At 37.5% G+C, this 23918-nt stretch overlaps 5 protein-coding genes across 6 annotated transcripts in view; 4 read left to right on the top strand and 1 right to left on the bottom strand.

The window, feature by feature from the left end:
* Positions 1–8862, bottom strand: part of LOC134811880 (multifunctional methyltransferase subunit TRM112-like protein) — a 36247-nt gene extending 27385 nt beyond the window's left edge. Inside the window, exon 1 of the mRNA XM_063818992.1 lies at positions 8836–8862. The gene's annotated coding sequence lies outside the window, so the exon portion shown is untranslated. The remainder of the gene's footprint in view (positions 1–8835) is intronic.
* The window catches only part of LOC134811879 (uncharacterized), a 99519-nt gene extending 86125 nt beyond the window's left edge, over positions 1–13394 (top strand). Inside the window, exons 2-5 of the mRNA XM_063818990.1 lie at positions 12129–12253; positions 12377–12506; positions 12667–12827; positions 12999–13394. Coding sequence (XP_063675060.1) covers positions 12140–12253; positions 12377–12506; positions 12667–12827; positions 12999–13088 — 495 coding nt within the window. The 5' untranslated portion in view covers positions 12129–12139 and the 3' untranslated portion in view covers positions 13089–13394. The remainder of the gene's footprint in view (positions 1–12128; positions 12254–12376; positions 12507–12666; positions 12828–12998) is intronic.
* Positions 13395–13624: 230 nt separating this feature from the next.
* On the top strand, positions 13625–14176 carry LOC134826882 (co-chaperone protein HscB homolog). The gene has a single exon (XM_063839384.1). The coding sequence runs from the start codon at positions 13625–13627 to the stop codon at positions 14174–14176; it is 552 nt and encodes a 183-aa protein (XP_063695454.1).
* A 1461-nt stretch (positions 14177–15637) lies between these two features.
* On the top strand, positions 15638–19417 carry LOC134811875 (outer dynein arm-docking complex subunit 2-like). Of its 2 annotated transcripts, none has more exons than XM_063818987.1 (9): positions 15638–15811; positions 16127–16326; positions 16530–16875; positions 17011–17193; positions 17443–17770; positions 18033–18268; positions 18366–18589; positions 18719–18851; positions 19022–19417. In XM_063818987.1, the coding sequence occupies exons 1-9, from the start codon at positions 15659–15661 to the stop codon at positions 19181–19183; spliced, it is 1965 nt and encodes a 654-aa protein (XP_063675057.1). In that variant the 5' UTR covers positions 15638–15658; the 3' UTR covers positions 19184–19417. The 2 variants fall into 2 exon arrangements, with proteins under 2 accessions (XP_063675057.1, XP_063675056.1); XM_063818986.1 differs by having other exon boundaries at positions 15641–15811; positions 16115–16326.
* A 2105-nt stretch (positions 19418–21522) lies between these two features.
* LOC134811871 (uncharacterized) overlaps positions 21523–23918 on the top strand; it is a 65557-nt gene continuing 63161 nt past the window's right edge. Inside the window, exon 1 of the mRNA XM_063818982.1 lies at positions 21523–21543. The gene's annotated coding sequence lies outside the window, so the exon portion shown is untranslated. The remainder of the gene's footprint in view (positions 21544–23918) is intronic.

Here is a 23918-nt window from a genome sequence, read left to right as displayed (position 1 = left end):
CATTGAGACAAAACTTTTAGTACTAATATTTTAAGATTTAAAGGATTTTTTTCCAAAAGTTTTAAATCTGAACACAGGGGTCCCTAAGGTGTACGAGAAGGGGCCTTACGAAGAAAATATATGCTTTTAAAAATATATCACAATGCTGGCAAGCATAACCGTTGCCCTTATATTCACAACACTATGTACCCCCTATACTATTATATCCCCTTTATTGTTTTCCAGGCATTAAGACTCATCGAAAGTAGTTCAGCAGGTATATTTAAGTTCAAAACATTCTAATTCAATGTTAATGATGACAGGAATAAGAAATAGTTATGTGGAGGTTTTTAAGAAATTTGCGCAAAATACGCGCCAGCATGTTATACGAAATTAGGTAAAAAACCCAAAATCGCCATATTCAGGTGCCTTAAAAACCATGTTAAAATTGAGTTAGAGATCTGAAACTTTGCAGAGCGTCTAGACCTTGTCCAAATCGACTGTAAAAAAAATTTCATGTTGCAGGAGTATCGGGAAGTGGGTTTTCTGGAACCCCTGTTTTACAACAGATTGTCGTGAAGCTATATATGTATATATATATGTATATATGTATAGACGCTTTTGCAGTAAATTGTAGCCTACATTTAAGTGTCCGTAGATTAAAAAGTATAAAAGATACAGTCATTTCGAACCACAGGTTTTAAAGATAATTGTTTATACTTTAGTTTACATTATATCGAAAAATAATTTATTGTCATCATCATCACTTGATGACGTCATCAATTTAAGTGTTTTTAAAACTTGATTTTTGACAAAATAACAACTTTTCAAATCGATTTTAAAGCATTAAGGAGTAATTTTATTCAAAATCTGAGGACATTTTCATCTTAGATAATTGTTCAAGCATTCTGAAAATCTACCGAAAAGTTTTCCTACCTTGCTCCTTCATAAAGATATTCGCTATTGAAGTTTGTGCTTTTTTGAAGAATAATTTTATAAAAACACAAAAGTTGTGAATTAGTATTCTCTGGTGTTGGGCCATCCCTTGGGTTGTGGAGCTCAATTTTGCTTCCTAAAGGTCTAAATTGTGTTATAGGCTAGTTTTAAAGTTGAAAATCGAAAAGTTGCACACGTGGGGACACGCCCAAATTCATTTAAAATAGCTAAAATCACTAAAAATTGTTATTTTCACGATTTTTACCAACTTTGGAGTCCCGTTGTGATCCAAGTTCTTTTTGAAATCTTCTGAAACTTTTCATGCTTATCAAACTATATATTAAATAACACTATGCAAAAATTTATGGTGATTCAATATTTTATGCGCACGCAACGTCCGCTCAAAGTTTGCACGTGCGAAAGGTGAGAATTTTGCTCATTCGTGATTTCGAATATATTCTGCTTTCCCACGATATTAAAATGGCATTATATATGAATTTAATGCCAACTTGAATGAGTAAAAAGTGCTATATTCAGTCTGTTATTGACAGATATGCCTACCTAAACACAAGGAAAAATTTTCAAAGGTAAAATTTCGAAATCGTTGAAATTACCTCCTTATTAAGTTTCGACTGTGTAAATTATCCTGACATTATAATCAAAAAGAGATGATATTTGACCAAAACCCATAATCATGGGTAGAGTGAACCGCTGCCAGTGTCTCTCTTTTCCAAACAAAAGAAAATGATATTAATTTGAGGAACCGTCCGCAAATGCAAATTGATACCGAGAATGAAATCGGTCGCTCGCTTTTCCTATTCATTCACGGCTTACGTACTGTAATAAAGCTTATTGAATGGGAAAAGCGAGCGACCGATTTCATTCTCGGTATCAATTTGCATTTGCGGACGGTTCCTCAAATTAATATCATTTTCTTTTGTTTGGAAAAGAGAGACACTGGCAGCGGTTCACTCTACCCATGATTATGGGTTTTGGTCAAATATACTTTTTCAAAAAACATATATACTTTAAAAAAAAACATATATACTTTTTTAAAAACATATATACTTTTTCAAAAAACATGTTTTTTGGAACGTATATATTTGCGGAAAAACATATATTTTTTGTAAGGCCCCTTCTCGAACATGGCGCGCGGCGTGTACGAGAAGGTGCCTTGCAAGGCACCTTCTCGTACACGCGATGGTCGAGAAGGGGCCTTACGAAATATATACGTTTTTCCGCAGATGTTCCGGTAGAACCACCTCTACTACCGGCCTGTGGATGGGTTACAGCTACCTAGTAGAGAGTATAGATGCAACATTGCTTTAGCTTAGAGCTATTCTTAATCTAACTAACTGTGAATTCTTGCAAATTGTTACAGCTATGGCGAGGTTTTCCCTCCTCTTCTTTCCTTTGTCTCCCTGTATGGATATCACTGTGGTCCTTAGCAGCTCAAATCGCAGTCTTTTTCTAAGATAGGAGACTGAGTCTGAGTAGTGCTGTCCGGTTGTTCTTTCCATTTTTAATTACAAATTAAGTCCATCTAGTTCTACGCTGCGCAGTGCCGCTAATGAAAATATTCGTTTTCGAAATTGCTCTTTCCATACATGTTAAATTAAGCATAAGGAGGGTTATTAAGAAATATTTGTTTGTCACTTGTACGCACGGCTCGCACTGTACCTTTTCGTGTGAGCCGCGCACAACCACAATGCACAAGGGGACTATAACATAGGTCAAATAACGTGTTGTCATACTTGATACAGAGCGCACAGCGGATAGCAATGTCTTTTATACGGAATTGAAAACAAATATTTCTTAATAACCCTCCTTATGCTTAATTTAACATCGTGATGTATGGAAAGAGCAATTTCGAAAACGAATATTTTCATTGGCGGCACTGCGCAGGACTTAATTTGTAGTTAAAAATGGAAAGAACAACCGGACAGCACTACTCAGACTCAGTCTCCTATTTTAGAAAAAGACTGAGATTTGAGCTGCTAAGGACCACAGTGATATCCATACAGGGAGACAGAGGAAAGAAGAGGAGGGAAAACCTCGCCATAGCTGTAACAATTTGCATATATATATATATATAACTCTAAAACTCTGGTCACAAGAGCAACTGCCTAAACGTGCAGAAGTGAAAACAAATACATAAAATACTAGCAATCCTTTAAATTCGCAATAAATAAGTTCGTTCAATGTCATATAATTCTTAAAACCACATATATGTGACCAGTAAATAATTTAATTGGTCTATAGACTACTGTATAAAATTCTCAATATAAACTTTTTAACAATAATAAATAAATTAAAAACACACAACAACCTTGGTGTGTAAGAATGATTAAACAGCCTCATTTTGACACAAAATATCTTTCATAATATTATAGTATATGCTATAATATTAGAACTGTTTAGTTGAGTTCAGGTAACAGAATTTAACTGTAATAGAACCTCTGCTGTGTTATCCACTGTTGAGATGTAGCCATATCTTCGTCCGGTCTAACATTGACCCCGGCTCATGAAATATATGCTTCGTCCGGTCTAACATTGAACCCGGCTCACTAATCATAGGGATGGTGTAGTTATAGTAGTTAGAATATGATCAACTTTTTATAGTTTTATCTCTATTCGAAGGAATTCTTCTGCATCCTTTGTTATTTCAAGTGCTAAATCAAAGAACTCACGAAGTCTGCTCCATGATATCAACATTGAGTTCCCACCATAGCCTTGGTTTTTGATGTTGTGGAATGGGTGTCTTTCAAGAAGCTCACTCATTTTGTTCCTTTTATCTGCTTGTACATCAGGACAGTCGGTAAGCAGGTGAAGTGAATTTTGAGCCCCTCGCCTGCAATCACACAGTGGAGAATCAAATTTACTGCTTTTGAAGCGGTGTAGAAACTCATTCATTATGTTGTTCGGATAGAACAAGCTTAGAAACAAGGTTTCAAGTTGCCTTGATGTTTTAGGTGGAAACTTCAGCTTTGTGGCGCTCACTGTAGGTGCCTCTGTATACCCTTCCAGCTGGTACTGGCTGTTTATGGACGATTGCCAAAGCTGTTCACTGTAATGTTTCATCACTGATTTACTGTAGCTGCATCCTTTTACTGATAGACAGGTGAGTTTTTCTAGATCATGGTTATTTATGATTTTTAGATCCTCATTAGTGAAGTGTTCAGGAAGTATCGAAGATTTCCACAACAAAAACTGAAATACATCTTTTACCTTTCCAGTTAGTGGGCTGTAACTGCCTGATTTCATTTGGTCATCAATAAGGTGTTTCAGTGGATCCTCTTTATTCGGGAATATATTCAGTTTAAGGATGTGCTTCACTGAGTTCACTTTGTTTGATATGTTGAGTGGCAACACACCAAGTATCATTTCAGCTGTAGTTAGTCTTACATTGAACACTGCACCCAAAGCTGCTTTTATAGTCCTATACCAAGCACTTTCAACTTCTTTGATACTTCTATTATTGATCCAGACAGTTCCAGCATAGTGGATTCGTGAATATATGAGAACTTCAATTAGCCTTACAATGACATGTTGTCTGAATCCCCAGTTGCGGTTTGTATACTTGCAAATTGTAGCCCACCGGCCAAGTATCTTTCTGTTAATATCCTTTGCGTGCTCGATGTAGGTGAGCTTTCTATCCATTATCAAGCCTAGTACTTTGGTCTTTTCGACGAACTTGATCTCGTTGCTACCAAGACGAAATGACAATGGAAGAAGCGTTTCATCGTTTTCTGCAGTTCCAAATCCAATTAGTTCAGTTTTTCCGGGATCACAGTTTATTATCATTCTCCATGTTATACTCCATTTATAGATAGCATAACATGTCATCTGTAGATTGAGAAGACACTGGTGTGTTGTTTCACCTCTGACCCTTAATGTTCCATCATCTGCAAACTTGAAAACCCCTATATCTGGGTTGAGAGTGAGATCCTGTGCAAGGTCATGCAAATAGAATTTGAAGAGAATTGGAGATAATGCTGAACCTTGTGGTAGTCCAAATTCTCTACATGCTCTAATGAAGCCAGTATAGTTGTTGAATACAAGACGAACTTTTCTGTTGAAGAGAAAACTGTTTATAAGTCTCCACATACTTCCGGATACTCCAAAGTCGGACAACTTTTTCATCAGACCTTTTTTCCAAACACTATCAAAAGCTTTTTCAAAATCTATGAAGAGACAGATGACCGTGTATTTCTTCTGAAGATGATTACGAACATCATTATCCAGTCTGTTTAGATAACGAACAGTGTTGCGCTTTTTTGTGAACCCCTCTTGATACTCATCGCTTAGGCCCTTTTTTCTAAGGTGCTCTTCTAATCTATTAGCAATTATTTGTTCAAACACCTTACCAATATAGGATGTTATAGAGATCGGTCGATATGATCCTGCCTTGCTGTAGTCAGTTTTGCCTTCCTTCTTGAGAAATATTACATCAGCAATATCCCAAACCCAGTGGCCAGTCTTCAAACATGAATTCAACAATGCAAGAATACATTCACAGGCAGTTCCTCCCAATTTTTTAAACATTACGGGATGGAATTCAAAGTTATCAAAGCCTTTTCCTGCTGCTTGATAATTTTTGAAGAAGTGTTGAAGTTCAGCTTTATTTATCTCCCCATTTAGCATATCCTCTTCATCATCGGTTGTGTAGGTAGAGTCTTGGGGCTCACTTTCATTAGATTCAAGACATTCCTTATAGATTCTGTTGACATCTTCATAGAACTTTGCATCAAAATCTGTTCCTTTTTCCAGCAAATGTTTACCTGCAAAGAAGCTATCAAATAGAATTTCTTCAATGTCTTTAGAATCTGTGATAAGATCACCACTTGCTTCCTTGAAGGGCTCTACCTTGTTGTCACGTTTTTTAGAAAACATCCGATTGAATTCTTTCCAAAACTTTGTACATTGGGAGGCATTGAGATTGTTAGTTTTCGTTAAAATGAACTTTTGACACTCTTTTTTCCTAGTTTCATCAAACAAACCTTTGGCATGATCTAGGGCAGCTTTGTTCGACAAGGTGTTACGTTTCATATATAATCTCTTTGCTTCTCTGAGTGCTTTAGACATTTGAGTAAGTCTATCTGTCCAGTAAGGTTTGCTATGAAGGTTTGCAAGAATTCACAGTTAGTTAGATTAATAATATGTAATAGCTCTAAGCTAAAACAATGTTGCATCTAGGTAGCTGTAAGTGTAACCAATCCACAGGTATAAGTAGAGGTGGTTCTACCTGAACATCTGCAGAATGCAGAAAAACATATATTTTTCGTATAGTAACCCAGCAGACCTTACCGGCTAGCGATATTACTATACAGGGTGATCGCCTTTTCACAGCTTGTTGAACTCTGCGCGTGCTCGTTAGTTCATTGCATTTGCACGCTTTGCAATTAATCCAAGAATGCAATTGTACCAGGTATCACGTGATACGATTCAGCCAATCAGAGAACAAGAATCCGCAAAGTTAAAGCTGCGCAGTTTTATAAGGCCTAAAATATGACTTTTCGCGATAATTCAAAATCTACATTGTTTTGAATTTGGCTCCTGGGGAGCTAACTTTAGTTTTACGAGACGGACATTTTGTTGAAAACCAGACGTTTCTATTTCTTTTACTTCCGAAGTTAGGCCCCTAACGGTAAGGATTCCTGGGGTCAAAAGTGTCCGAAAAATTTGGTGGATGTCCGACACAGGAGTCAGCTTGCTCTATCCAGAGCCCTTGCGCTTGCAGTAGCGCGCGCCCGCCTCACGCGCGCGCCCGCCTCACGAGCGCGGCCCAGTAACTTTAACTTTAGCTTTGACTTGTGAAACAAGCGCGCCCGAAGTGGCGCGAAAGCGCATGGTTAGGTGAAGGAGTCAGCAGCAGTTAGCAGCAGTTAGCACTATATTTAGCATGATCAGCAGTTTCTTTGCACTATGGCACCTTTATAGCTTTACCTGAGGACCCCAGGCTATTATGTTCATTAACATAATAAATAAAGAAATAAACATAATAAATAAAGATTTGGCGGAATGACAGGCTGAGCGCGGCCCAGTAACTTTAGCTTTGTGATTTTCATCACTATATCAACTTGGCACAGGAAAACCACTGATATGGAAAAATATAAATATCTTAACACCAAAATAGGTAAGATTGTAATTTATTCAAAAAGGATACATTAGAAAGCGCCTTCGCTTTGAAATCCTTAGAATTGTAGCGCGATGCGTTACTGTGCCGCGCGCCGAGCTGCCATGAATTGACATTGTCAATTAACCTTAACCCATTAGGGACGATAGGGTCGTTTTTATGACCCACCTTTTCTAGACGAAAAACCAAATTACTAAACGCTATGACGAATCTATAGCATATATACTCAAAATTTATTGGGCTTCATTATACGTAGCCCAATAAATTTTGAGCATATATGCCATAGATTCGTTATAGCGTTTAGTAATTTGGTTTTTCGTCTAGAAAAGGTGGGTCATAAAAACGACCCTATCGTCCCTAATGGGTTAAAACAACAGTGATTTCTCTCCGTGGAGACAGAGGTGCGAGAAAAACATTGTTGATATAAACAGTTTAGATCTTAACTTGAAGCCACAAGGCCAAGGGTAATTTTTGATTGTTAAGGGAATTTTTTGAATTCTTAAAGGGTTGATTTTATATAGGATCATTGTAGCGCGATGCGTTACTGTGCCGCGCCGCGCACTCAATGAGGCCTCTCTAGATCGGCGAGATGCGCTACTGTGCCGCGCCGAGCTGAGATGAATTGACATCGTCAATTAAATAGGGTCATTGCTATATTATGTGTATATTGTTTAAATAATTTAATTTCATTAAAAAAAATTATTTAAAAAACCACGGATAGTTTTAAATTTACTTTGTCGTATAACTATAAACAAGTTATTACTGTTTTCATGAATGTGCGGCTTTGACGGCCAGTTCACAGTTATTGACTTACATAGAATTGAACTTTAAATAAAAATGCGGATATATTGAAATTTTAAACTTTCAAAACGGAGGCTTATAAATATTATTATATTATGATTGTAAAATAAAGGATAAAATTTTAAATTTGTTTCACAAATTTGTTTCACAATTTTAGGTACTACCAAGCGTCTCGGAAATGCCTTGGGAATCGAGGTTCAGTCCCAAAATCATTTAATCTGTGAAAATTGATTTTCGGTAATAAAACAAACTTGCTGTTTAGTCCTGTTATAACTCATCCGGCGAGCCATCCCATTTGCTTATTTACTTCCTCTCTCTCTCTCCGTACTATTACTATTGTAGTGAAGCCCGTGTTGACGTTGCTGCTGTTTGAAAGAACATTCATTGACATTCTTACATACTCAAATGTATGGAAGCAACCAGATAAGATGTACAGTGAGCATCTATGAGCGGAGACAGACTTCAGTCAGAGAAAGGACTCTTTGTCTTTCCATTCTTCACAACATTAAGAAGTTTGGTACCGCTCTGGAAAGACTTTCGAAATCGACTTAGTAGTTTTTTTCTAATAGAGGGGGGTGATACCAATCAGCTACTTTTGATCCTATAGAAAAATATTGTTCCTAGCCGAAGTTATCGCCTGTCTGAGGTCAGTGCTTGTGTGTTATTGTGTTGCTTGATAAAGCTTTCGCTGACGTTAAGGAAAGTAGAGATTGTCCAGCAAGGGTGTTAATTAGCCGCAATCCTCCCAAGATAAAATACGTTAGGATCTTAGATTAGATTAGATTAAGAATAATGACATAAACATCATCACTAGTTTTAAACATTCTTTCTGATTTCCTCATTATCAGAACTGTGAACATTTCACATCTTAAGATTTTTTAGATATCATTGAGCATAAGCAGTGATACAACGTATCTCGGGATGATCCGCAAAGTCTCGACTAGTTTCGGCTTACCGCCATCAACAGGATCGATGAATCATCTCAAATTATTTGTTATATAGTAGTGTTGAAAGTATTAAAAGTTTTAATACGTTGTATCACTGCTTATGCTCAATGATATCTAAAAAATTGTGTTGCTTGAGCATCTTTCAATCTCCTACACTCCTTGAGCTATCACCCTACAACTTTCAGGATGTGTCCTAGGGACCATTTAGAGGAGATTTGGGGGGGGGGGGGGGGGGGGGGGGGGGGGCAACCATATCAAAGTATATCCCGGGTCAAAATCGGAAAAACCTACATTTTAATATACTTTAATAGAAAAGTGTGTCAAACAGTATATATACATTCAATTAAATCAAGTGATGCAATTGGCAGAGCACAATCAAATTTTAAGTGTTGCAATTGGCAGAGCACAATTCATTGCTACCAATAATTTTTCAAAAACATTTTAACAAAACACATGATCTACTCCATTATAGGGGCAGAGATGAGGTTGTATGAAACTTCTGATAGCTGAATCTCACGTTTGGTGTCCACCTTCTTTCCTCGGTACCCTCGTAGAGCAATAAGAGTTGTTCTCAACATTGCAAATCTTATCCTAGTTCTCACGTGTCTTACTACATCGCAGTAGCTTTCCTTCCTTTTTCTTGCAATGAGGTCTGCTACTCTGTTGACGAACTGCTTACACTCTTTAGACATTCCTCCAGATGTGAGGAATACAGCCGGGGTGAAGGTAGCCTTCTCCACATTCAACACTCTCTCCAATATACTTTAATACACCTACAATTAGTAGATTAGAAGATAAGCCAGTTGCTAGTCCCCTGAACTCATACTTCATATATTTTGGCTCATAAATTGGTCAAGTATCAATATCTTTGAACAAGACTAACTTTACATGAAAGGTAAATCTAATCTACCTTACTCGGGAATATTATAGCGGGTTAATTTATGACTGGGAAAATTAATGACCGGGAAAAATATGGCGGAATTTTCCAAAACCCACCAAGCATCAAAATGTATTACTATTAGTTTACCTTACTCGGGAACATTATAGCGGGTTAATTTATGACTGGGAAAATTAATGACCGGGAAAAATATGGCGGAATTTTCCAAAACCCACCACTTTATCCCAGTCATAATATTCCCGAGTAAGGTATACATTAAATAAAACAAAATTTTTCACATATTTTTTTATAATGTAGGTACGGGTATATGGCCCCCAGAATATAGGTCGTTTTTTGAGCACTTAGAAACAGGTGTTAAAACTACTTCTAAGCATGTTTAGGGCTGTAAATATGTACATAATAACCCTTTAAATGTTTCTTGGGTAGTTGAAAATAATTATTAGGTTTTTAAGTGTACTTTTTTTTCACCTGTAAAAATACCATTTTTTAACAGGGCCCCCAGAATATAGGTCCAAACATCTGTTCCTAAGTTGTTCTAAAATTGTCACAGACAGGTATATGCAGTCAGAATATGTTGCTGAGACTGTATTGATGATGCCAATGGCTCCAGATACTAAATTGAAATGGTTTAGAGTATACTTAATAGCAAAAAATCAAAAACTACGGCCCCCAGAATATAGGTATGCAAAAATCGTCCTCAAATACTCCACCTTCATACATTTTGATGATGCCATCTCTTCAGCATATGTTCTTTAACTGTTTCTCATCACTACCCCACATTCCTTAATGCTCAGGGTGACAGAGAAAATGCAGAATCTTGGTCGCTATTTTTTTTTTAAAACCTATATTCTGGGGGCCATATACCCGTAATGAGTAAAATCTTTAATTTTACTAGTTAAAAAGCTTTCATGCACTCATTTAGTAGGGATCTTAACTAAATACTTAAATAAGATTGAAGGAGTGTCCCTAGATATGATTGAGGGGGGCTGTTTTTATCTGTATCAATACAATGTGCACCTCAATGACTGTAAATCAGACACTACGTTGATTCTGAAAATTTCATGTGAAAATATTGAAACCCTATTGAGTTCTATTGTTTTGAGCGAAGTCAGTTTGAGATATGGGCGATTTTGTTCATTTTTTGCGATTATTTGAACACAGAATCCACAGTTAGGTAGATATTGAGCTGATAATCATAGAGAATGTGTAATATATGCTTTGGTGCGTATGCCCAAATATGGGCATATGGTTTTTGTTTTTATCCCATAACTCGGCCAATTTTTATCCAATTTTGATAAAACTTGATATGTGGGTTCAGGAGACTAGTAGCTACAAGTAGAGCATCCCAAAGCATGGTTTTGGGCATGTTCAGGGTTTTTGACCAACCTATATTCTGGGGGTCGTATAGACCTATATTCTGGGGGCCCGTAAAATTGTGGTGGCCATAACTTTTTTCCAAATTGTCAGTTTGCAGATGTCTCGATGAAAAGATAGCTTAAAATAATACTTATACTCATACCAGTAGTCTTAATGGCATGTGTTGGACAGATTTTTGTCATGACAATTTTTCGCCATATTTACCCCTCTAGAAAATGACAACATCGTTTAAATCTTTCGCTGTCATGACCAAATATACCAAAATACCTCATGTAGGTCCAAAATTTTTATCCAGAAACATTAGTTACATGTTTTACTCCAACATAGCAGTAACAGATCCCATTAGTATCGCTTATCTTGGTTAGAACTGTATCCACTAACATGACCTATATTTTGGGGGCCACCTATATTCTGGGGGCCATATACCCGTATATTAAAGTATATTAAAGTATATTAAAGTATATTAAAGTATATTAAAGTATATCCCGGGTCAAAATTGGGGAAAAAACCTACATTTTAATATACTTTAATATGGTTCGCCCCCCCCCCCCCCCCCCCCCGGCCCCCCCCCCCCCCAGATTTTCTGGACAGAAAATCTTAAACCCTGGTTTTGGACGATTTTTAGAGGTTCAAAGCGTTGATCCTCAGAGGTTTTTTGAAGATATAACTGACCATGGCCATGGGCCTCACTCCCAAACATGTAATAGCTGCAAGATGTTTTTACCTTTTTTAACTATTATGTATTTGAAATTAATAATAAAATACCATCACATTCCTAAATTTGTAAACTCAATGTACATCAGTCACTCTCATCACAGTATTAATCCAATCCATTTACTAGGTTGCCGTTTGGTGTGAGCAATAGCGAACAGCACAAACACTCCTTTGCCCTGTCAACCTATATCTAATCTATTTAAAGAGTGACAACCATACTGCACATTGAATTAGGATTCCGTTAAATATCAAATTGATTTATTGTAAACTTGTTTAATATGTAATAAATAGCATAAAATTGAAATTTTTGTTTAACTGAAAATTTTTGTTTAACTGAATTAGGGCACAACCATGTCAAACGGTCTCGGACGTGGGCTGTTTCAACTTGTAAAAGAAACGGCGAAGATGTCAAAGGTGATCACTACAGAGATGCTGAACCCTTTCCACTGGGCCAAATCCAAAAAGGTTTGCAAATTAATCGTTATTGTAATTCCTCTAAATTACAGGCTCAACCATTATAACTTCTTGTAAAATGCATTCATAATGATTAATGATGTAATGATTCTAAATTATAATCGAAAATTTCAGGATTACAAGATGATGGTGGAAAGGAAAGTGCCTGGAGCACTTGACAGGATGGAGAAAGGTGAAATTATCCCTGAATGGGAGTATGTTACAGAAGGGAAACTTGGGTGGGAATATAGACAAGTCCTGGCTGGTAAGTTCCAATGTCTCAGAATTTCGTGATTGATGTGTACAGTGAAAAGGAACGATCAACAGCGCTTCACAAAATTATATATGTCAATGGTAAATTTAGTTTAAATTTGTTAAATATGTCACATTGCACTGTACTGGTTTTGTAACACTATAATTTTCAGGTAACCCCGACCCCTGGTGTGTGGAGGGTGTGTTCTACCCCCGAACTGACCACACTCGCCCTCACATTATCTACACTATGGAGGACTACCGTGTTATTGGTTGTGTAGACTGCATGGACGACCAGCATTACATCAATTACATGCTCATAAGAGTTAATGAGGTACTCATATGATTACTTTATTTGCTGTTAGCCTTACTTCTTTTCCTTTTTGAAGAAGAGTTTTATTCTGGAGAATATTCAGTAAATGGCTGATAGTTGAATATTTCATTTTACAGTTTAAAAACATTTCATGACATATTGAGTAAAGTACTAACACAGCACTTGTTTCAGATGGGAAGATGCAGGGATTGTGGATCTTGTTACGCATGTGTTCCTCACCCTGAACCTGATCTAATCTGGGAGGATCCTGTCCATCACTAGTGTTTTATACTGGACTTCATTCACCTGCTCTGAGAAACTGACTCTTAATCTGAAATATTTTAGCTAGCTATTATAAGAGGGTTTGATTCAAATTTCAAGTAACAAATTAACAAGTTTGTCATGGCTCGGCCTCCTTATAAAAGGCTCGATCTAGGCTCAAATCTAGCTAATTTATTTATATACCTTTAATTCTATGATTTGTTAATACCCCTGAGGTAACGATTGCTATACAGTAAAATTAAGATTGTGATCTCTGAATGTGACGTGACGTTGAAATTTTTCTAAAGTGTTTTGTTTGGAAATCAATCTGATCGTTTTTGTAAAAGAAATACCAACTGTCGCATCAGTTGTATGTACGGATAAAAATATCATCTGAATTCTAAAATTATTGGTCCACAATTTCATATTTTTCAAACACTGTTTGAGCCTAGAACAATAATATCCAACCTCCCTTTAGGAATCCTATGTTCAATGAGGACACTATGAATTGAGGAGCATGTGAGGACATGTAACAACTTCCTGAAAACCGCTCAGCTATGTTGCTCCACCTGTTTCGCAGATTGCTCAGCAAAATACCTCCCCTCACATCCAGCAATTATTTCGAGGTCTTCTCCCTGACTCCCACTTTTAGCCTGGACCTGGCCAAACTGTCACGTGTTTACAAACGACTTCAAGTAGAGTTTCATCCTGATAAACACGCCACTTCCTCTGCTCTAGAACAGGAGCATGCCTCCAAAAACTCAGCTCTGATTAACGAAGCTAACAAATGTTTGAAAGATCCTTATTGCCGTGCCAGGTTACTCCTCAAGATTAACAACTTTGATCCAAATATCAAAACGATGGATATGGAGTTTTTGTCAGATATGATGGATTTTAATGACCAGATAGAAATGTGCGAGGATAGTACAACTTTACTCGAACTTAAGCAGCTTAATGAGGATGCTATTGCTGTGCTTTACACTCAATTCGAAGAGCACTTTAATGATAATGATCTGAAAATGGCAGCGGAGCGGTTGTCTAAAGTTAAATTTTTGCTACAAACTAGAGATAGGATTGATAAACAGGGCGAGTTGTTCATGCTTAGATGACCTTCAGCTTCAATACTAGTGGATGTTTTAATGTTGATTATCGCATTTTTAGATCTGTTAAGGTAGCTTTGGGTTTTCTATAAATTGGTTTGATTTAAAGTTTATATTATTAGCAACGAAATAGAAATTTATATTATAAGATTAGAAGATAAGTTGAGACTTCTGATTTTGCCTGCGTATCTTTTGAGATTGTTCCTTTTGTTCTGTATCAAACAAAATTGTTTAATTGATAATAACATTTATATTTCTAGATGACCCTTAATTTATTTCCGTGACTAAAATTATAGTTTTATTATCTGTGCAAGACGCAAGTTGATAGATTTAAAATCAACCTGAACAGTCAACTTGTTTATCTGCAGCAAGATGTTATCTTGGGTTATGATTAGTTAATTCTAGTTACTATCCCGATATCACTTAGTTAACCATGCCCAAACGAAAGAAGAAATCCACTGTAGCAGACCCTCAAAAGAAGGTCAAAACCTCCTCTGAAGAGCCAGAGCCCACAAACCTCACCAAATACTTTTACATCGAGCACTGCAAGTCCTGATCCGTATACAAACGCCACGCTACTCGCCTCGACAAACTCATCTCAACTGAACATTCCGACATTCCGGTCCTCATCAACACCACTAAACCCAGATCCAAGAGTTTTGAGGTGTCTTATCATGACGGAGAGGAGGTTACTGAGATTTGGTCTGGAATCAAGCTGGGACCACCCAGGAGGCTCAAGTTCGTTGAGGATGATGATTTTGTGGAGTTGCTGAAGGAGAAGATGAAGTAAGGGGTTATGGGGATTGTTTTTATATGATGGGTTTAGTTTAAATCTAGTTTTTAGAGGGCTGAACCTTGATATTAATCCCGTACTCTCCAATTGTTCGTAAGTATTAGGTAATTCATCGAGTATCTTTTTAATTAATTTATTATAATGCTATTTTCAATTTAACTTATTCGATTATTAGCGTCGAGAATACAGTGACCCTTTTTATCAATTTATAACCAGAAATTAGTGGCTTTTAAATGCTTTGCATAGAAAGTTGCCCATTTGATTATTGCTTTTAATCTTAAAGCATTTTATACTATTTCAACCTCTTTTTTTAACCATCATTGTTTATTTCTAATTTATTTACCAATTTGTAGTTATTAATCTACTCGATCATAGCAATTTATTTTGTATCATTATCCATTCTAAAGTAAGAATAGTTTCAATGTTTTGCTTCACTATAAATCTCAAAATTGCACTGCTGTGCTTGCTATATTTGCACATGCTTTAGAAATTATCCATTTTGCTACGGACTACGATTTTTTAAATATCTTTTGTACAGCTTTGTTGCTGAGCTTTATATTGAACGTTGTGTTGACCGATTGCAGCTGATTTCTCACACCGCAAAATTTTATCAGTTAGATATTAATTTTAGTGAAGTTGTTATTAGTAAAGTTGTTATTTTGCCTAAAAACCCCCACAATTTTTAGTAGCTAAGAACCATGCCTGCTCGAACAGAAAGCACACGGCGCAGCGTGCAGCGCAGCATGACAAACAGCCGGTCCATCAGTAAGAAACACAAAACAGATGACTCGTACAGTGAGACTAGTAATGATGATATGGACGATGATGATGACACCAGGGACCGTAGGAAGGTAAGACAATGGATCTATCCTTCTCATATTCATCTATTGCCCAGTAATGATAGTTTCTAAGATCGGTTACTTTATTCATTTTATTTAAAGGCTACTTACTTTCGAGAGATTGTCCCTTTTGTTTTCTTATCAGACAAACTTTTATAAACGATGATTGCTTTTATATTTCTAGATGACCCTACATTTGTTTCCATGAATGAAATTGATGTTTGTTACTTAGACCATCCTCCTCTGAGCATATCCTCGAAAACACTCCAAGTCGCACTAGATCTCTTACTTACAACTCCATATCTTTATGTTTAGTCTGCACTCCAGATAAATGCTGATCTGCCATCTGAGTACTGGCAGATACAGAAGCTGATCAAGTATCTGAAAGGGGGTAACCCCACCGCTACACTCATCGCTCTTTGTTCCCTGAGAGACTTTGACTTGTCACAAGATATATGCCAGATCGCTATCAGGGATGTGGATGGTTTGGAAGCTCTGGTCAACTTGCTCGATACTACTGAGATCAAGTGAGTCACTTGTTTGTTTTTTAGATGTTAATTAAAATTATACTGAAGTTTCAGTAGAGTGGTGTAACTTAAGCTTGATTAAATTCTCTGATCAATATAATGTTGCGTTGGTCATAACCAAGTAATGTAACTCATTCCATGGGTATTCCGCTGCTAACTAATCAACCCAGCATATAGTGGTAATTATTGTGGGTATTCGACAGGTGTCAGATAGCCTCGTTGAAGATCCTGAAAGATATCTCCCAAAGTCGGCCAATCAGCAGGTCTCTGACGGATCTTGGTGCGATTCAGTCCCTGATTGGTCTTCTCTCCTCCACGGTACCCGACCTCCAGTGTCTCTCTGCGGAGACCATCGCTAACATCGCCAAATTGACTCGTGCTCGGCGTCTCGTGCGCAAAGACGGCGGTATAGGCAAGTTCGTATCTCTGCTCAACATTCCACCTAACACAAACATTGATATACTGAAGGAGGACAAGCAAGCTGTTGAGCTGCTCAGATGTGCTGCTCTGGGATTGTGTTCTCTTAGCAAAAGCAAGAAAAATAAAAGGGTAAGAAAACCTAACATGATAGTTCATTTTATTCAGTGTTGGTATTGAATTTCGCAATTTTTCATCAAACACAATCACTTGCTTACTTTCGCGACGCCTACCAAATTCTTGCTAACGATTTCGTAATCATTTCAGAAAATGAAGAGTTCAGGTCTGATCCAGCATCTCAGTAAACTGATAACCCTGGAAGTAGAAACAATATTGGTACCAGTAGTAGCTACACTCAGTGAGTGTTCAGTTGACCCTGAATACAGGGCTGCCATATGTGACGGTGGAATTATTCAGTATCTCAGCAAATTCCTTGAGTCAGAGAATCAGGTCAGCTTATGTTTTCTCACGAGTATTCCGTATTTATCGCGTGGTTGAGCACAGTGTTTTCGCCAACATGCGCTGGAATATTCTAGAACATATTCACCGGATGTATAAGTTAGACAAAAAGAGGAACTATCTTAGCATATCTCCTACTTTGTTAAAATAGTGGTTGTGAAAACCTCGTGGAACTTCTTCCAGCATATTCTGTTCGCTGGAGTTCTAGAACAAATATTTTACCATCTAATATCATTTCAGGAACTAGTATCACATTGCGCGAAAGCGATTTTCCATTGTGCAGAAGACGAAATTTGCAGAACACTCATTCGACAACACGACGGATTGGAACCTTTAGCCAGACTCATCAAATTTACAGAAAATGTTGTCATGTTAGAAGGAGTAACTGGAGCGATATGGAAAGTTGCTATCGACAAGGAAAACTGCGAAATATTCAAAGGCCTCAAACTCTGTGAATCTTTAGTTCCTTTGTTACATAACCAGCCGGAGGAAGTCATGATAAATGTGGCAGGATCCATCGCAGAATGTGCCAAAATTCCAGAAAACATCGAACAGATCAGAAAAGCAGGTTTGTAGTATTTTATTTCAAAAGTCAAGATGTCAGCTGTGAATTCCATCACAGCGCGCGTGCGCGCCGCAAAAAGTAAAAAGTTCCAGCACCAAAACCAAGCTTTTTCACGAAAAGTGTGCCGCTGATAGCATTTGAGCACGTACTTAATCACTTTCTCCTAGCAACGATTCACTACAGTAGCTTTTATGGTTTTAAAAACTATGTGCCTAACCTGGACTATTTTAAACATGTTCACAGTTCAAAACGTTTTTAACTTCAGGTGGGTTAACACACTTAGTGAATCTACTGAGCGGAACAAATCCTATCCTCTTAATAAACGTGGCACATGCCCTTGGAAAGTGTGCTACTGAACCCGATAGCGCCAGCATTATCGACAAATATGATGGTGTACGATTATTGTGGTCGCTTTTGAAATCACCCAATCCTCAAGTTCAGTCCAGTGCTGCCTGGGCTATTTGTCCGTGTATCGACAACAACAAAGATGCAGGAGAAATGGTAAGTTTTTTCAAATCAATAATTTGAAAAATGAAGAGCTTTTGGTTAAGAAATACATGATACCTTTACCAAATACAATTAAACACTTTTGTTTCAGGTTCGAAGTTTAGTAGGTGGTTTGGAGTTGATAGTCAGCTTATTAAAATCAGACAATCGCGAAGTTTTGGCTAGCATCTGTAGTGCAGTTGCTAATATCGCTAAAGACGAACAGAACTTGGCTGTATTGACAGATCATGGAGTTGTTCCCATTCTTTCAAAACTAGTCGTCGCTCATGCCAATGATGATTATGTCAGAGGGCACATAGCAGATGCTATCGGCAGGTTGGTTTCAACAAAAAAATGTTTTTTATAGAAATACAATTAAAACTCTTAATATTTAGAATCACAAAAACATTAGTATCTTATTAAATCTTAGACAATATTTTGTGTCGTGAATGGGCAACATTTCAGGTGTTGCATCTGGGGCAACAACAGGAAAGAGTTTGGTGCACGTGATGTTGTCAAGCCTTTGGTAAAATATCTTAAATCGAAAGACACATTTGTGTACAAAGCTGCTGCCATGGCACTTTTCCACCTTTCACTTGTAAGTATCAATAAGTCTTTCAAACGTCTCATTGATATCTTTCTCTGGTCTTTATGGGCTTGAGCCTTTTTTATTGTTCGTTATTTTTTATTTTTTCCTTCTATTGTTTATTTGAGTGTTGCCAATGCGATTTGCGTTGTTGCTCAATGCTCATATCCCACGACTTTCAGGAACCAGAAAACTGTGTGGTGATGCACGAGAACCACGCCAAACAGTGGCTCGTCAACATGGTCGGTGATGACGACTGGAAGCTCCAAGAAGCGGCTGCCGGCTGCATCGCCAACATCCGCCATCTGGCTTTAGCAAACGACATTGACCGCTCCCAGCGTTGAACAGATGAACACTAAACAAACTGAAATATTTTGGTATCACGAATCTTTAATATTAAGAGAAGCTGATTTTATTTTTCCAGAGAGATGTGTAAATAAATATATATATTGTAAATATGTAATCAGTGTTTTTATCACTTCAAATTCACACGCATGCCAATCACATAGTATGATCATTTTCAATACATTGCTTCATAGTTGTATAGCTGTGTAAATACTTAACTTATGAATTCAAAAGTGTATTTTTATTTTTCTTCTGAAAGGCTGCTGATCTACATTATGCTCAGTGAAACGACAATGGGGGTCACGACGTGATACAATTGAAGTTATGACCTGTTGAAAAATATTTTGATTTAATAAATTGTAAACGACCCCTAAACAGTAGAATTTGAAATCTGCAATGCACAATGCAGAAGCAAGGCTGAATTCTGAAAATGTCCTATCGGCTAAAGGACATATTTTTCAAAATTTTCATTATCCGTCCAAGTTTTCTCCGGATAAACTTGTGCCATGTGCAATCAAAAAATTTTGAGGAAGATAGTGAACGGGATTTCGATCGAGGATCGCCCGCAAAGTAAAAAAAAGTAAGTGCAGTCCCATGCATTTATTTGCCCCAATAAGCTCTAAATAGTGCCCTAAATAATTGTAAATGATGGATATAGTTGCAAGCTAGGTCTAGGGGCCATCGAAAGTAGCATAACATTACCCAGGTTCATGGAATGAACGAAAATGAACTAAAATGAATATTGTCCTAAAAATGCTCAGAACGGTTTAAAATTGGTCGGAAAGTGTTTATATTAGTCCTAGGACCACTCAAACCAAGTTTGGGAATCACTGCATGTCTAGAACGGATGTTACCAATGTTCCAAAATGTTCCAATTTTGGGACAATAATCCTCCTGAGAATCCAGATTTTTGGAACATGAGCACATCGAAGTATTGGCTGTATTTAAGTGCTGGGAAGCCTCAATTCGGTTTTCTAAGATGGATATAGGTAAAAACTAGGCCTACGAGCCACCAAAACTCAAATAACATTACCCAGGTTCATGGAATGAACGAAAATGAACAAAAATGAATATTGTCCTAAAAATGCTCAGAACGGTCTAAAATTGGTCGGAAAGTGTTTATATTGGTCCTGGGACCACTCAAACCTAGTTTTGGAATCGCTGCATGCCTAGAACCGATGTTACCTATGTTCCAAAATGTTCCAATTTTGGGACAATAATCCTCCTGAGAATCCAGATTTTTGGAACATGGGCACATCGAAGTATTGGCTGTATTTAAGTGCTGGGAAGCCTCAATTCGGTTTTCTAAGATGGATATAGGTAAAAACTAGGCATAGTAGGAGCCATCAAAACTCAAATAACATTACCCAGGTTCATGGAATGAACGAAAATGAACTAAAATGAATATTGTCCTAAAATGCTCAGAACGGTCTAAAATTGGTTGGAAAGTGTTTATATTGGTCCTGGGACCACTCAAACCAAGATTGGGAATCACTGCATGTCTAGAACCGATGTTACCTATGTCCCAAAATGTTCCAATTTTGGGACAATAATCCTCCTGAGAATCCAGATTTTTGGAACATGAGCACATCGAAGTATTGGCTGTATTTAAGTGCTGGGAAGCCTCAATTCGGTTTTCTAAAATGGATATAGGTAAAAACTAGGCCTAAGAGCCATCAAAACTCAAATAACATTACCCAGGTTCATGGAATGATCGAAAATGAACTATTGCCTTTTTACAAAAGGGTGAACGGAAAAAATCTGGATTCTCAGGAGGATTATTGTCCCAAAATTGGAACATTTTGGAACATTGGTAACATCGGTTCTAGACATGCAGTGATTCCCAAACTTGGTTTGAGTGGTCCTAGGACTAATATAAACACTTTCCGACCAATTTTAAACCGTTCTGAGCATTTTTAGGACAATATTCATTTTAGTTCATTTTCGTTCATTCCATGAACCTGGGTATAAATGTTATTTGAGTTTTGATGGCTCTTAGGCCTAGTTTTTACCTATATCCATCTTAGAAAACCGAATTGAGGCTTCCCAGCACTTAAATACAGCCAATACTTCGATGTGCCCATGTTCCAAAAATCTGGATTCTCAGGAGGATTATTGTCCCAAAATTGGAACATCTTGGAACATAGGTAACATCGGTTCTAGACGTGCAGTGATTCCCAAACTTGGTTTGAGTGGTCTTAGGACCAATATAAACACTTTCCGACCAATTTTAAACCGTTCTGAGCATTTTTAGGACAATATTCATTTTACTGGTAATCTTGTTTTGCTCTTATGAGTGGGTCAATCATTTATTTAAACTAATTACAACACTACAAATCTATTACATTTATTGAGCTATGTAAGTTTTCAGTACGTCCTGTTTATGACAAAGGCATGTAGCCGAAACGTCGACAAAGAATTATGTTTTAACACACTGAGTGGAGACTCTCATTTCGTCAACTACAATTAAAAATAAATATTCATTTTAGTTCATTTTCGTTCATTCCATGAACCTGGGTAATGTTATTTGAGTTTTGATGGCTCTTAGGCCTAGTTTTTACCTATATCCATCTTAGAAAACCGAATTGAGGCTTCCCAGCACTTAAATACAGCCAATACTTCGATGTGCCCATGTTCCAAAAATCTGGATTCTCAGGAGGATTATTGTCCCAAAATTGGAACATTTTGGAACATAGGTAACATCGGTTCTAGACGTGCAGTGATTCCCAACCTTGGTTTGAGTGGTCCTAGGACCAATATAAACACTTTCCGACCCATTTTAAACCACTCGGAGCACTTTGAGAAGAATGTTCATTTTCGTTCATTTCTGGTCATTCCATGGGTAATTTTATACGACTTTTGATGGCTCCTAGGCCTAGCTTACGGCCATATCCATCTTAGAAAACCGAATTGAGGCTTCCCAGCACTCAAATACGGCCAATACTGCGATGTGCCCATGTTCCAAATTTATGGATTCATCTACTGTCATATATCACAAGGTTTATCGTTCTTACGATACAGGGGGAGCCGCGCACTCGTGCGCGGCGGGTCATACAACGTATTATGACTTGATTCACGATGTCAATCCTTCGCAGCTCGGTTTGTATCACGCGGTGACCCCCACTGCCGCTTCACTATAGTAGCGTCTTCGACGCTACAGGGGGAGCCGCGCACTTCGTGCGCGGCGGGTCATACAACGTATGACAAAGCTCGGTGAGGCACAGTGGTCAGAGGTGCATCTCGCCGATCTACCGAGAAGAATTATTTGATGCGCGGCGCGACCCAGTAGTGCATCGCGCTACAATATTATGACCAAATTGTACTACGGTTTCAAATAAAATCACGTTCCGGTTCAAATTGAATAGTAGTTTAACACTGTATCGTAGTATTAGTAATTGCATTCGAATCGTGACATGACTGATGACTGTAGAATTGTAAGGTGATATTGATAAATAGATTATATAAATATATGCTAATCGTGACTGGTTATGTTTTTAGCCAAGCGTTTGTAAGTAATTCAAATAATTTACTTTCAATAATTTGTTTGAATTCGATAAAATTATATATTTTTTAAAATTTCATATATAAGGATCATAAGTGAATTGAAACAAGTTTGAAGTTTTTAAATAATAAAACTAATTGCAATATTATATTACGAAAAATAGATTTATCAAATCTCAGATAAAAATTAACCTGGAACCTGTCGTTAAAAAGGTTAAGAACAATTTCCTGTCTGAGTTCCTCTACGACGGTAATTTTGAAACCAGCACAAATATTATCCACATACTAATTTGCTAAAATGTTTATTTTTAATAAACACGTGGTTTTGGAGGACTTCGCCGCTTCGACGCGCCGCGCAAACTAGCATTCTTGCTTCGCATCGTTGACGGATTGACATCGTCAATCAACACGTGGTTTTAAGGGTCCACGATATGTTTCGTTAGTAAGACTAATTGTCCAATCGTGGAGGCTTTTACTAATTCGCTCGCCCAAAAATTTCACGTGACTTTGGTTTTTATGGTTTTGCAGCCGTACAAAAAGGTTTTACATAAACCCTAATCCCAACTCTAACCCTAACCATAACCCCGAATAACCATAACCCTTACCACAACCCTAGGCCTAACCCTAACCCGGGCCCTAAACAATCGAATTCGTATTTTACTAGCCTGTCACGTGACCAAAACGGTTTTTTGCCCATAACTCTCCAGGGAAGCATTTTAACCCGATTTAGTAGGAGCGGGAGCAGAGCGGTTTGATTCCTTGTGTCACTCTCACCGACCTCACTCATTGGTCACTTGTCAAAATTTCAGTCAAGACCGCCAAATTTCGGTCAAGGAAACGGCAGAAAAGCTTCTCTTCAAAAATCTCTTTTTAAATTCTGATGATTTCCCGTTAATCAAAGCTTTCTTTGGGAATAGAACTTTGATCAGTACGTCAATCGTGTCTTGTGCCATCCTCAAACCTCAGTGACCCTGTAAGATGGCCGCCATTCACAATTCAAGAAAAACTCAGTCAAAACAGTGAATGGTGAAATTTGGGTCGTGGAATGCTGAAATTCGAATATGTCCTACCGGTAGGAGTACCGTATAAAACATTTCTAAAAATATAATTGAGTGAGCCCGTTCAGCTCATTAGCAATTGCCGTAATAAATACATATCAATGGTGGGTATGATAATTTTACACTGCAAAAAAACCCTGGTTCATATTTCAGTAGTCTGGGTGTAACACAAATT

Source organism: Bolinopsis microptera, chromosome 2 (genome assembly GCF_026151205.1).
Source record: "Bolinopsis microptera isolate Bmic1 chromosome 2, MBARI_Bmic_1.0, whole genome shotgun sequence".
In the NCBI taxonomy this organism is placed as follows: Eukaryota; Metazoa; Ctenophora; class Tentaculata; order Lobata; family Bolinopsidae; genus Bolinopsis; species Bolinopsis microptera.
This window is presented reverse-complemented; position numbering and strand designations above follow the sequence as displayed.